At 37.1% G+C, this 14,446-nt stretch overlaps 1 protein-coding gene across 3 annotated transcripts in view; it reads left to right on the plus strand.

Annotated features, from left to right (window-relative positions):
• Window positions 1–14,446, plus strand: part of LOC107293272 (myosin heavy chain, cardiac muscle isoform) — an 87,263-nt gene that overhangs the window by 50,878 nt on the left and 21,939 nt on the right. For all 3 annotated transcript variants that reach the window (XM_015822419.2, XM_015822420.1, XM_015822421.1), the window contains 8 exons: window positions 483–628; window positions 1,532–1,622; window positions 4,976–5,365; window positions 7,770–7,896; window positions 9,921–10,039; window positions 10,661–10,857; window positions 11,139–11,488; window positions 14,177–14,301. In XM_015822419.2, the coding sequence (XP_015677905.1) occupies window positions 483–628; window positions 1,532–1,622; window positions 4,976–5,365; window positions 7,770–7,896; window positions 9,921–10,039; window positions 10,661–10,857; window positions 11,139–11,488; window positions 14,177–14,301 (1,545 nt within the window). The remainder of the gene's footprint in view (window positions 1–482; window positions 629–1,531; window positions 1,623–4,975; window positions 5,366–7,769; window positions 7,897–9,920; window positions 10,040–10,660; window positions 10,858–11,138; window positions 11,489–14,176; window positions 14,302–14,446) is intronic.

Consider the following 14,446-nt stretch of genomic DNA (forward strand, 5'->3'; position numbering starts at 1 on the left):
TAGATACAGTGGAGTAGAACTCTCATCATTGCTGATTAATATTACCATGTTGATCTGGAATGGTGAGATCTTTTATTCAATAGTTCTTGGAGTCACTTAGTTGAATAAAATTTGGCTTTTTAATTGATTGTCTGTGTGTTTGATGAATAATAGTTTTGATCTTCTTACCATTGATGTCAAACCCATTGTTTGCCATGAGAAAAATGAATTAAAGTAAACCAGTTACTAAGCTTCTCAGTTCAACATGGCTTAATGAGAATCATGAACGCATATGTTGATTCAATGGTCACATCAAGCTTAGCCAGAAGTGATGGTTTATAAATTATAATAGCTCGGTTTATACAGTATGTTAAACAAAACCAAACAATCCACATTATGTATTAGCATGATGTATAGTCTTTCTATACTTTATTATAACCTATGCAACTAATTGTAACATACTGTCAGAATTCATAATTCCTTCTACCTTTTTATGTCTGAAGCTTGAAGGTTCTCTGGAACAAGAAAAGAAAGTGAGAATGGATCTGGAAAGAGCCAAACGAAAACTGGAAGGAGACTTGAAACTGACTCAAGAAAGTGTCATGGATTTAGAGAATGATAAACTGCAACTGGAAGAAAAGCTAAAGAAGTAAGCTTTTAATAATTCAGTTTGATAAAGTAACATAGAGAAAGGCAAGCCAATGCCTTTAACCACAATTTCCCCAATCTCTTGCGTCTCACAATTTGCCATACTGGATGAAACAGATGGAAGTTGAAGTCCAAAACATCTAGAAGGGACCTGCCTTTTTAGTATAAGCAATTCTGGGTCCCCTTTATATTCACTTTTAAATATGGAAAGTAACTACCAATTACATGAAATAATTCCACATACCTAAGCTTACAATATAAACTGCTGGGTACTTGGAAGTTCCCTGCATTTTTTGATCCAGGGAAAGCAGCCAAAACCTGAAGGTTTGTCAGTCCCCTGAGGTTTTGTCATATGTGCCTGGTGGATATGTTTGACTAGTAAGTCGAAACTTCCACATAACAGAAGTGGGATAGCTTGGGAAAGAAAGGTAGAGAATTTAAAAAGAAGGGTCAGGGGACCTATTCCTACCTACAAAGTTATCTTGGGAGCTTTTAAATTTTACACCTCAATAATAATAGGTAGCAAGACAAAACAAAGCTTCTGTGTTGTAGGATTCTGTTTTTATTTTCCTCTCCTGATCTGCTGTAGTTTCTTTTATTACAGCAAATTTGGCAGCTGCTCAAACTGTAGCACAAAGTATACTCACCAAATTCACCCAATATCAGAGTTATTAAAAGTACAATATCCATGGATTGCTTAGCTTGCAAATCAAGAAATAAGATAAGATTTTTTTAAAAAAACTTTGCATTAACAACTAGTTTTTTTTATTAAAATAAAATCTTGATAAATAGTAGTAATGATGGCCATTACTTCTGAAACTGCATTTCTGCTTAGAAAGCAATATGGCCATTCTGATGAATAGTCTTATATTCCACCACGTCTGAACATCTCTTGCATTAACAGGAAAGAATTTGAAATCAATCAGATGAACTCTAAGATTGAAGATGAACAGGCCATAGTGATGCAGCTCCAAAAAAAGATAAAAGAGCTTCAGGTAAATAATGAGTGATTCTTATTTTCTTCCATTGAGCTGGTAATTGTTTACAATTTATAAATCAACAGTGAATCTAAGTGGTTCACACATAAAACCAAAGTTCATTATACAAAAAATAACCTGTACCAAGGGAAAATATATCCACTAATAATAAACATTATTATTGTAGTTATTTATTAAATTTGTACACTGCCAAACTCCCAGAATCTCTTATCTATATAGGTCAACCTAGGTAGATACCTCAATAGTTGGGTGATGCTCTTTCAGAGGACAGGGAACATGACAGAAAAGGTTCAGAGTGGATTCTAGCCACTTCAGAGGCCTAGAATATTTTTCACCTGAAACAGGGCTGATGACAAGCTATCTGTAGACGTGATAAGAATATAATCCCTAATGTAGCCTCTAACACATATTTGGTTGGATTCAATCCTCATCTTTCCTAAAGGTACCTTAGGGCGTCTTTTCTGTTGTGTCATCGTTAGGATCTCCTTGAAAATAATGGCCACAGCTTGATACAATTTGTGAACAGCTTTAGTACCTTTCAATCTGAATTTCTGGCAATTAGAGACATCCATGAAAGGTTTTGCTGGATTCAATTGGATTCCACAGAAAACATTCAGATCATATTTCTTGACTCTAGTGTTGCCACATAAATTGGGAGTCCAGTTTATAGAATTTCCAAAGTTTATACTGTTTAAAAATTCATATCCTATTGGTGGTCTAGATCAGCGGTCCTCACCCTTTGTGGCTTGTCGGGGTGGCTGGGGGAGGAGGGAAACTGGACTGCATGAGAGACAGGCCAGCGTGCATGTGCATGAGAGCGCAGGTTGACTTGTGCAAGTTGAGCTGCACACGCCTGTGCATCCATGCTGACCCGCAGCTCGCACAAGTTGAGCTGCATGAGCATGTTGGCACGCTGCTCACATGGCCGAGTTCCAACTAGGTCATGGCTCAGTAGTGGGGCCATGGCCTGGGAATTGGAGATCCCTGTTCTAGGTAATGCTTCTCCATATGTTGTTTTCTCACACCTAGACGTTCCAACTATTACTTCATGAGTGCATCTATTTTTCTTTTAAAGCCATTTAATGTTGAAAAGGGTTTTGGATTTCATATTGTTTTATTCACTTTTTCTTCCTTTAGGGAGGATTTAATGATTAAATTATAAACATGAAAATACCTAGGTAATTAAATAAGAAGTTTGCACCATCAGAATACCAGCTGGCTTTAAATAATCATTTCCATGGCCTGACTATAAATGCAAATCAAAATTAGTTACCACTTCCTGTGCCCAACATATATCCCTTCATCCAAAGCCTACACATAAATGATAGATGTGCTATAAAGGGTATCCATGACTGGTGAACCCACATCCAGTTCTTCATTTCAGAACTTTAGAACAGGAGATGCAAACTAGAGCCTTCCCAATTTTTGTTTTTTAGAGAGCCTGCTCTGATTATATGTTTTTCTGCCATTTTGAACCGTCTCTAAATAGGTTTAGAATGTAGCCATTTTGGAAAGAAAGTCCTCCAGATACCTCCCCTAATCTCAGGAAATTAAAAATTATAGCTTGTCCATTTATATAATTTGCAGCTTTTGGGCTCCTTACAGATCTAAATAGCTGTCCATCACACTGCTTTAAAGGGAGTGCTCTTCACTTCCTGTGAGGAGAATGAGAACCATACTCAGTCCCTCCACAGTACATATACCTGTATATATTCTCTCCAGCCCAGATAAAACTTCATTGAGTTTTATTTTGCACTTTTCAAAAGAACTATTGATCACTTGAGAAAAGCAGGTTTGAAATCTCCTTCCCGAACTGCAGGGGTTCCAACTAATAGGAGGACTTAGTTGCTGGATTGGCAGTCATAAAAGAGTAGAGGAGACACTTGGAAAGAAAGATATATGAGAGAAAGTGAACTGGAGGGGGGGGGGAGATATTCTCGGCAAAAACAAAAATATCTCTCTGAATACCCTTGATTATAAGTATATAGTGGCTGGTGAATTACAAAATAAGATTGTATCTTGGAGGAAAACAACATGAACTGTGTTGATATGTGACGTCAACACTGAATTTGTACAGGAGCAAAACTCTTCCAAGAATAAAAATACTCCCCTTAGCTATTGATCTATGGAGGCTCCATGATCATCTTGGTTTAACAGCTGCCAAAGTTAGTTTTCATTTCTCTTTGGAAGGGAAGTTATGGGAAGTGCCATTAATAATGCTGCAACTTGTTCAATGCCCAGAAGTAGAATATGTGGCTAAGCCATTTTGACAGTTCTAGTTCAGAGTCAAAACATGGATAAGAATTTCTCTTTACCTTATAATTCATGCTTCTTTGAATTAATTTTAAAGGGGCATAAGACACTCCATGTTTAAAAATGTGTGTTTACCAGTTCCATCAAAGTTTACTTTCATACACTGGGATTTTTGCATCTTAAGTAGCCCTTAGAGTAATTCTATGCATAGTTAGAATAGATCCTGCAAAGTTCAATAGCGTATTCCATATAATTTCAAATACAACTGCAGCCTGATGTCATGGGAAAATGGTACAAAACTACCTTTCCAGACAGGTGAAATCATAGTAAATTCACCATGTATTCAGAATACATATCAGACACTCACCCTTATTTTAATATCTCTATGCTTTTCCCTATCCAATTATATGTTGAACCGCAGCGCTTGTCATCTCAGTAACAGTGCTGTTTGGGGATGATAGAACTTAGATATCTAGGCCTCATTTTGCTATGGTGATATTAGCTCTACGATTAATATTCTAACTAATGTGGAATATTAGTCTGCATTTTTTTTTCTTCTGGTTCTCTTTCAGTCTGATCACAGATTTTGTGTTTTATAAATTAGGATAAAAAAGAAGATAATTCCATGGATGGTGTGTGGTATATTTGTACTTATTGAACAGAGGTGGTCAAAAGAGCTCTATGTATCCTGCCATTTTACTGTGCAGTCAGCGATCAGTAGCCTCCCAAGCTGTACACATATCAATAAATCCCAAGAAAGTCCATTATAAAGGAATCATCTCTTGGGGCTTTTTGATTAGTAGTGTACTGTCATGGCTAAGAGGAAGGCTTGCCCTTAATAGATTGTTGAAGGATTTCTCTTTCCTTTCAAGAAAGTCAAAGAAATTGTTCACCCAATTTTTCAACCTACTAAGTTGGTACAGAATTTTGAAAGGCCTGAAGCTCAGATTCATATTCAGCTAGGTGAAGAAAGAACTGTGAATAAGGTTCAGAGTTAGGTATACATTCAAGATATATATACAGTTTGTAGTATATATAAGTAGAATACCTAAGTATTGCCCTCTGTGTAAAAGTTTATTTTTTAATCTGCCTGATAGGCCCGTATAGAGGAGTTGGAGGAAGAACTGGAAGCAGAAAGGGCTGCCCGAGCGAAAGTGGAGAAGCAGCGATCAGATCTGGCCCGAGAACTAGAAGAATTGAGTGAGCGACTAGAGGAAGCTGGGGGTGCTACTTCAGCACAGCTGGAAATGAACAAGAAACGTGAGGCAGAGTTTCTCAAACTACGACGGGACCTTGAAGAAGCCACTTTGCATTATGAAACTACTGCAGCTACACTAAGGAAGAAGCATGCGGACAGCATGGCAGAACTTGGGGAACAAGTCGACAATTTGCAGAGAGTCAAACAAAAACTGGAGAAAGAGAAAAGTGAGCTGAAGTTAGAGGTGGATGATCTATCATCCAACATGGAGCAGCTGGTCAAGGGAAAGGTAAAAGCCATCAATCTAATGTGAAAGTCTGAATGGGGACGTATAGAGACATAGAGATATAGATGCAGTAGATATAGAGATATAGATAGACTCTAAGTATAATCCTTCCATGGGGTGGGGAGCTACAGGAGGGTCAAAAAGGTCAAGATGGTGACCAGATCTATGAGATCAAAGTCCAATTCCTTTTTTTTACATGGGTTATGATGCAGATAAAAAAAGGAAGGGGTTTTGATCACATTGTTGTGGTCTCCATCTTGACTTTTTTGGCACCTGGACTCTCTATGAACACTGCTGCTCCTAACTGTTTTTTCAAGAAATATTATGTTGTGTTAGGGGTAACACCCCCACATGCACATACATTTTTTTTAAAAAAAATCCCTTAAAACCCCTATGGGTAGTATGTGTCTTTCTCAATCTTGGGTCCTCTACCCCAGGGGCTCCCAACCCCCATTCCATGGACCGGACCGGGGCCGTGGCATGCCAGAAACCGGGCCGCGCAAACAAGCAAAGCCTTATCCATGCAAAACCATGTCCCCTCCTCCCACCCCCAGTCTGCGGAAAAAACCTCTCTCCACAGAACCAGTCCCTGGTATCCAAAAGATTGGGGGGCACTGCTCTACCAGAGGCCTGAGGGTTTGAGGGTTTTGTGCAGGATCTTATTTGTTCCTAGCACTGCACTCTTCTGGACAGAGAGCTCTGATATTGTTCTTGGGATCTGTTGGAGTCTCCCAGCTTAGGAATCACAGCCCCAAGTGTTCCTACCACCACTGGGACTACTTTGGTCTTTAATTTCCATATCCTCTCCAGTTTCTCCTTCAGGCCCTGGTACTTCTCCAACTTCCCATACGCCTTCTTCCTGATGTTGCTGTCACTTGGGGCTGCTGCATATATTACATTTGTCTTCTATTCCAATTATACATGACTTTCTGTGTAATTTCCCACCTGGACTTGGGGGGGGGATCTAGCCCATACACTGTACAGATGTTCCTGGACACAGTTCCAGCTACTTAGTTGTGCCACTCGATATGTTCTGTTGCTGCCTGCATCTTACACCCTGCTATATGTTGGACTGTCTCTGAGACCTCTCTGCGTAGTCTGCACCTCAGGTCCTGTCTAATGTGGTTGACTTCTACTTCTATGGATCTGGTGCTTAGTGCCTGTTCTTCTGCTGCTATGATCAGTGCCTCAGTGCTGTCTTTTAGTCTGTCCCTTTTCAGCCACTGGTAGGATTTCCCAATGTTTGCCACCTCAGCTATCTATAGCCTGCCCCAAGCATTCTTTCAGTTGCTCATCTTTGGGTACCATGTTACTATTATACAGTATGTACTATGTGTATGTGTGTGTATATACACAAACACACAAAGTGAGAGAGAATGTATTACCTTTTTCACTATCCAAAACTCTAATTTCAGATTTTACTTCAGCTTTCTTTCTTTTATAAACCTCCATTGTAACTGGTCACTAAATTAGTCACTAAAACATTAGTTATTAAATGAAACAGTTGCTAAATGAGTATTAAAATAGTGACCACAAACTGCTTTGACATTTTCTGAATTCGTTTGCAGAAATTTTAAGCTAGTACCTTTTATGGACTTTGACAGAAGTGGGTGACAGTTTATTATAAGATCACATCATGTTCTTTACAAAAACTTCCATTTTACTTTTCTTTAATAATAAATGATGTGTGGAAGAATTGTAAAATATTCCTTAAGGGTATTTTTTTTCCTCCCAACTACTGACAAGAGTTTCTAAAAGAATGTCTAAGACTCACAGAACAATATTATTGTCTAAGTAAGATAGTTCATCTCATGAATTCAGTCAAATAATTCCAAATTATTATTAATTAAATGATTTATTTCATTTCATATGTCATCATATATTCCTATATGTTTGCTTTTGGGAATATAATTCCAGTAAAATATTAATTAGGGAAAGTAATAATTTGGTTGATACATAGCTGGAGCAATTTTTTTATTATAATCTGAGAAAAAAACAAAAGGTTATCTTTGTAGATGGAAGTATAAAAATGTTGAAATTATATTATTAAAAGATTTTAGCATTTTAGATGTGTAGGTTTTGACTAAGAATCAGCTAATTTGTATTATATAATAACAATTTTTAAAAAAAATTGAGTCAGATTTTTTTCTTTTAGTTAAATATTTATTAGTATGCTATTTTAATATCTTCCAGCCAAATTTAACAGTATCCAAGGTGTATAAGTCCAGGGTGACTGAGATAATTTCTATTTAAATTTCATTTATTTATTATTAAACTTGTATGCCTCTCATCTCCCTAGAAGTGACTCTAGGCGGCTGACAGACATTCCATTAAAATGCACTGAAAAGCATTAAAACAACAAATATATTCCTTTCTTACTTACAGTAAGTTTGTTCTATTGCTTTAGGCAAATGCAGAGAAACTCTGCCGTACTTTTGAAGATCATCTCAGTGAGGCCAAGACTAAAGTGGATGAAATGACTCGGGTGATAAATGATCTGTCTGCGCAGAAAGGGAAGCTGCAAGCTGAGAATGGTAAGTTACTGGACAATTCTGTACAATTCTTATTAATTGTTGTGTTATATCTTACTTTTTCTCAACACAAATCTGCCTCATATATCTCAGCATCTCAGAAGAGCTTTTTCTAGAGTTTGTTTTAAACAACTAGGCACAATGATAAGTTATGGGAGGTTTCCTGGAGTTTGACTTAAGGGAAGACTCTGTGGAGCACAGCTGTTGAAGACGCTGGACACATCCCTTTTGACTGCAGACTGTATTCTGCTGAAAGGGCAGTTTATTTAGATTCTTATTTAAAAACTTTAAAAAAATGGTACCTGAGAGAAGATGTCTTACTTTTTGCAGGGAACAAACCTGCATATCACTAATAAAACAGCACTCTTTGTCCCAAAGGTCATTTCAAAGAAAACAGAATATTTAGATCAGACTGAAATTAACTATAGGCTGGCGACTTACTGAGAACATGTCCTATTGTTTTCCTTGTATCTACTTTTATATTTGTATTACTTTCATACTTAAGATATGTTCAAATGACTAAATCAATAAAGATTCTATCCTATTCTGTTCTGTTCTATTCTTAGTCCTCAACTAACAACAGCTCATTTAGTGGCTGTTCAAAGTTACAACAGCATTGAAAAAAGTGACTTATGACCATTTTTCACACTTATGACTGTTACAGCATCCCCATGGTTATGTGATTTACATTCGGATGCTTGATAACTGGTCCGTATTTATCACGGTTGCAGTGTCCTGAGGTCATGTGATCATCTTTTGCAACCTTCTAGAAGGACTACCTATTCTGTTCTGTTCCGTTCCGTTCTGTTCCGTTCTGTTCCATTTTGCCTGGGTATCTTTTGTTTTATTTATTTATTAAATTTATATGCCGTGCCTTTCACCCATAAGACGACTCTTATCTATCTTATCCTAATCTCTATGACAGTATTTCTTAATTTAGCAATTTTAAGCTATGTTGACTTTATCTCTCCTCCTCCCCCCCCTAAGCAACTCAGAGGTTTTGAGGTTGAGAAATACTGCTCTATGCATTTATCAGTGGACGGGAGAAATGCTGAATTTGTTGAGTAAGCAAGAAGTGCAATTTAAACCCTAATACAGCAGAGTTCCTTGCAGGCTGCACAGTAAACGCCAATGCTCTTCAGAATTCTGGTTGAATGTGAGGAAAGGGCTAGGGACAGCATTCATACTTCCTTTGTTGAAGCTTCTAGGTAGCTGAGCATCTAAATAGGTACACAATATACTTTGTTTATCATATACACTCTATTGTTAATTGATATTCAGCTTTTAAAATTGAACTGTTTGACCTGAATACCGCAGCAACCCACTTGGCTATTAGAGAGATAGTTCTTATTAGTGTGTTTAATAATTTTGTAAAAGCAAAATACTATTCCAAATAAGAATGCATTGAATACTTGCATTTCTTTAATGCCCACAAAGCAGTTATATAAAGTCAAAACCATTTGATGAGGAAAAGGGTTTTCTCTTTGAATCCTGGACATTGGTTTATGAATTTATATACAGGTTTCTGATTAAGGATTCCAAACAGAAATACTAAACCATGCTTCCACTCTTTGTTTCAGTTTCTGCATGCAAGAATTAGTTTGTTTGCAATAACTATTCATATATGGTAGAAGTCAATGGAGATGCATTTGTAATGAAACTGAATATCCTGACTAGCACAGCTACTATATGTGCATTATGCATTAACCTGAAACTTCACTTTTATGCATCTTTTCAGTCCAACATCACATTGTTTTTCTCCTTTGCTTTCTCTGTGACCAGAGGACTTCTTAGATTCCTAACATAACTCCAATTCTGGCAAAGTCTGAGCCAGCCTGCAAATGTTTTTGTACCATGAAACACCCAATTTACTATCTCAGACCATCCCACTGTGTCTGAAGGGCAATCTTACTTTAGAATAATCTGAACTGATAGAATATTTGCCTCAAGTAGCAAAATATATTCCATACTGCTTTCCTATCATAAAAAGAATATGCTTATTATTGTTTTTGATACCTCTCTGGCAGGTGAATTTTCGAGGCTGCTGGAAGAAAAAGAATCACTTATCAACCAACTTTCTCGAGGGAAATTGTCTTTCACTCAACAAATAGATGAACTTAAAAGGCAGCTAGAGGAAGAGACCAAGGTAATGCTTTCATTAGGAATCCTGACATGATTCTGAGACAGTCAGAGAAAATTTCTCATTTTGTCATAGTTTGTGAATAAGTCCGGAATCACATGTTTCATGTCAGTGCAATGGAACTGCACTGATCTGCATAACAGGACAAATTGATCCATTATTGTTTTTGATTTGTGTAAATCAAATCATTATTTGTCAATATTTGTGTAAATAGCAATAGCACTTAGACTTATATACTGCTCCACAGTGCTTTATAGCTCTCCCTAAGCAGTTTACAAAGTCAGCATATTTCCCCCAACAATCTGGATCCTCATTTTACCCACCTTAGAAGGGTGGAAGGCTGGTGAGAATCAAAATGCTAGCAGTTGGTAGAATTAGCTTGTAATACTGCATTCTAACCACTGCGCCACCACAGCACTTAAAATACAGAATGGGATTATAAATTCAGAATAAAGGTTGTGATAGTTGTTATGGATCAAGTAATATAATGTAATTAATGAGAATTTCACGTCTAAAAGATAAGATGCAAAACTGGGAATCAATCACAGGAACTTGCTAGTTACAATTCCAATTGTAGCTCCTTTTTCTGCTACAAAATGTGCTAATTCCAGTTTCTTTATCCTGCAGTCCAAGAATGCTTTGGCCCATGCTCTGCAGGGTGCTCGCCATGACTGTGACCTCTTGCGTGAGCAGTTTGAAGAGGAACAAGAAGCTAAGGCAGAGTTGCAGAGAGCACTTTCTAAAGGGAATGCAGAAGTAGCACAATGGAGAACTAAATATGAAACAGATGCAATCCAAAGAACCGAAGAGCTAGAAGAAGCTAAGTAAGAGACATCAAAGTTACTGCTTAACTTTTCACTATATCCTTTTCATAAACTGGCATGAATACATGGAAAAGAAAAGTAGAACCTAGTGGTGAAACTATAGCAGAAAACCTAAACCAATTTTATGTAAACCTGTAAACCCCTGATGGTATTGGGAACACATTTTGTCAATATGTAATAAACAAAATTCAATAGCACTAACTGAAAACTAGATTGCTTGATTTTTGTAAAAGTCAGAAATGTTTTCGATGGGTTAATTTATTATGAATATCTGCTATTAGGAAAAAATTGGCAGCTCGTCTCCAGGAGGCAGAGGAAGCCATTGAGGCTGCCAATGCCAAATGCTCATCTCTGGAAAAGACAAAACATCGACTGCAGAATGAATTGGAGGACATAATGATTGACTTGGAAAAGGCCAACTCAGCTGCAGGAGTTCTGGACAAGAAGCAGCGCAATTTTGACAGGATTATTGCAGAATGGAAACAGAAGTATGAAGAGTCCCAAGCAGAGCTTGAGAGTGCCCAGAAGGAATCTAGAAGCCTCAGTACAGAATTATTTAAACTAAAGAATGCATATGAAGAAAGCCTAGACAATACAGAAACCTTAAAAAGAGAAAACAAGAATCTCCAAGGTAGGTCATTTGTTATTAATGATACTGCAGGGAAGTCATGAATAATTTGCATAAGGATCTCAGAAGCCTTAACCCACAAAGATACAGAGCAATTTGCCTTCCTGAAAAGAGGGTAAATAAAGTTCTAGGTATAATCTGGATTTATTTGTCTGGAACTTCACCTCTGAAGTACCAAAAAAGAACTTTCATTAAGTTCCTGGAATGGTAGAATAGACAGATATCTAATATAAAACTATGAATAGATGATACTCATTTACCAGAACAAGGGAACACAGTGTCCACACATAATGGACCAGGATACCAAAACATAGAAAAGCATGGCACAGAAAATATGATTATTTTCAGTGAAATAATCCACTGTTAAATAATCCCACGTCCCTCTTTATATGTGAACCACACAATGTGTGACCCATCATTTCAGAGATATTTCTCACCTAAATAGAAATAGAATGAACAAGGGCAGAAAAACAGTAAGAGCAGGAGTGACTTCCAACTTCCTGCCATGGCAACCATGACGGGACAGGTCTTCCTGGCTTCCAGAAAGCTAGAGTGGGACCTCTGGGTGACAGCTGAACCTCTGGGTGACAGCAACACTTAAATAACCACAAATTTGTTCATGGGAGTCATGGGTTCTGGAGTTGGACTCATTCTGTAACTTAGCTCATTTGAGGTAATTAGTTCACAAATTGGTGCCCTGTGATGCACTGTTTCACCCAATTAAGGTTTACAGACATAAAAGTTGTAGTTGCTTGTAAACAGATGGAACAAGCATATGAAGAGAGGACATAGCATTTTTTTGTCAAGCTTCTGACCTAAGTCTTCATAATGAATATTCTTCAAAATAGTAATATACTATCATTATATGATCAATATTTCTTTATAGCTTATGTACTCTAATGATAATATAACACCTTCTTTTAATCAAAAATAACAAATAATAAATCATGGATAATACTTGGAAAATATACAGTATATATTGGCAAAATCTCCATCAGTCAGTTACAAAAAGCCAAACTGCTTAGATATGCACATATACTATGCCGATACATTACGACACCCTAGGTTCTTAGGAAGAATTCAATGTGTATGAAGTCCAACACCAGCTAAAGAATTAGTAATAATTTATTTGATAATGATCAGCCAAAATTTAAAAAATACAATACCAAAGTAAAATTGAATAGATGAGATAAGCTATCAGCATAATATATATATAATGATTAATAAAAATGTGACATACACTGCTATAATGCATTAATTACTTTTACAAGTGTAAATCTAAAACATTACAGACTGTGAAGTAAAAAAATATAATCTAAAAAAATAGCTGGTACATGTTAAATTGAAAGTGATAAATAAAACAGAAGTGATTTTTTTCCCCCTATAACCAGTTATGTTTTTTTCATGGTGGCAATACAGAATTTAGCTACTGCACAGGTGATAAGCAATTTCAAATCTTTTAGAAGATAGTTCACATGGAATTGTCTGGTCTTCCTGGAAATGTATATATTAGGGGCAGAATATAAGCATACTTGATATCTGTGGTAATGCATGTGAAATGGTGTCAGTCTCTTTGATGCTGCATGGGCAGGTATGCTCAGTTAATAGGGTTTGGAGTATCACTCTTGTAGCAGTGCAGATGGCAAGTTCTTATGTCTGACTTAAATGCTATTCTCAGCTTGGGGAGAGTTAGATGTTGTAGATATCTTGCTGGTTCCCAAGTGTTCTTATTGGTCCAAGTGCTCTATCATGTCCATTTTTTGAAATATGACCAGATATGACCAGAATATGATCCATGAATGAAAATCATCATCAAAAATAACAGTATCGTTATACAAATATCTCATATTTATCTGGAAGTTAATTGTTTTAATTGACGTAACTTGGAGATTCTTTTTATTCTGCCTTGTAGGAACCAATGATGCATTGTAATATGCACTCTACATGGGGCTACCCTTGGAGTGTATATGAAAACTTCAATTGGCTCAAAATTCAATGATCTGTATGGTTTTGTGCAAGCCCAAATTTATGAATGTTTCACCTCTCTTGCAGAGCTAAGATTTATTGGCTGCTGATTTGCTTCTGGGTGCAATTCAAGGTGCTGGTTATCACCTTTAAAGTCCTACATGGCTTGGGACCAAGTTATTTGAAGGAGAGCCTTTCTCCAGTTATATCTACCCAGCCCACTAGAGTAGGAAGCAGGGCATGTTGTGTGTCTCACCTGTTAAAGAAATACATCGGGTGGGACCAAAAATAGGCCCTCTTCCTGCTCCTCCTTGTGGAACAAGATTCCCCTGGAGATAAAATTTGCCCCCACCTTGTTACTTTTTCAAAAGACCCTGTGGACATAGTTTTGTCAATGAACTTGGGGACCTAAGTTGATACTTAGGTCAAGTAGCTGATCAAATAGCTTATTTGATTTGTTTGCAGCCACAGGGGCAGGTGGGAGGGAATGGGTTTTTTGGGGGGGCGGTTTCAATTCAATTTAATTCATTACTGTATGCCACCCAGAGTTACTGAAATGGACAGCCATATAAATTTGTTAATTAAAATAAGCATTCAACATCTTTCAGCTTTTCAGCACACACGGACACAAAAGTGTACACATGCATGTGCACAAACATTAGTTTAGAAGAAAGGAAGGACTTCAGATCCTTATTCCTTCATTATTATTTTTAAAAATTCTTATAGAGGAAATTTCAGATCTAACCGATCAGATCAGTGAAGGAAACAAGAACCTTCATGAATTAGAGAAAATGAAGAAACAGACTGAACAAGAAAAAGCAGAAGTCCAGCTAGCCCTGGAAGAAGCTGAGGTAAGATAAAGATTTGGACAATCTTTTTATAGATACACCCAGGCAGCAAGAAAAGACAAGTCATGATGACTTGATGCAAACTCTGCCCCTTATATATTTCTGCATGACATCATGACACATGTATGAAATGGTGCAGCTTGCATCA

Source organism: Protobothrops mucrosquamatus, unplaced genomic scaffold (genome assembly GCF_001527695.2).
Source record: "Protobothrops mucrosquamatus isolate PMUCROS unplaced genomic scaffold, P.Mucros_1.0 scaffold1558, whole genome shotgun sequence".
Lineage (NCBI taxonomy): Eukaryota > Metazoa > Chordata > Lepidosauria > Squamata > Viperidae > Protobothrops > Protobothrops mucrosquamatus.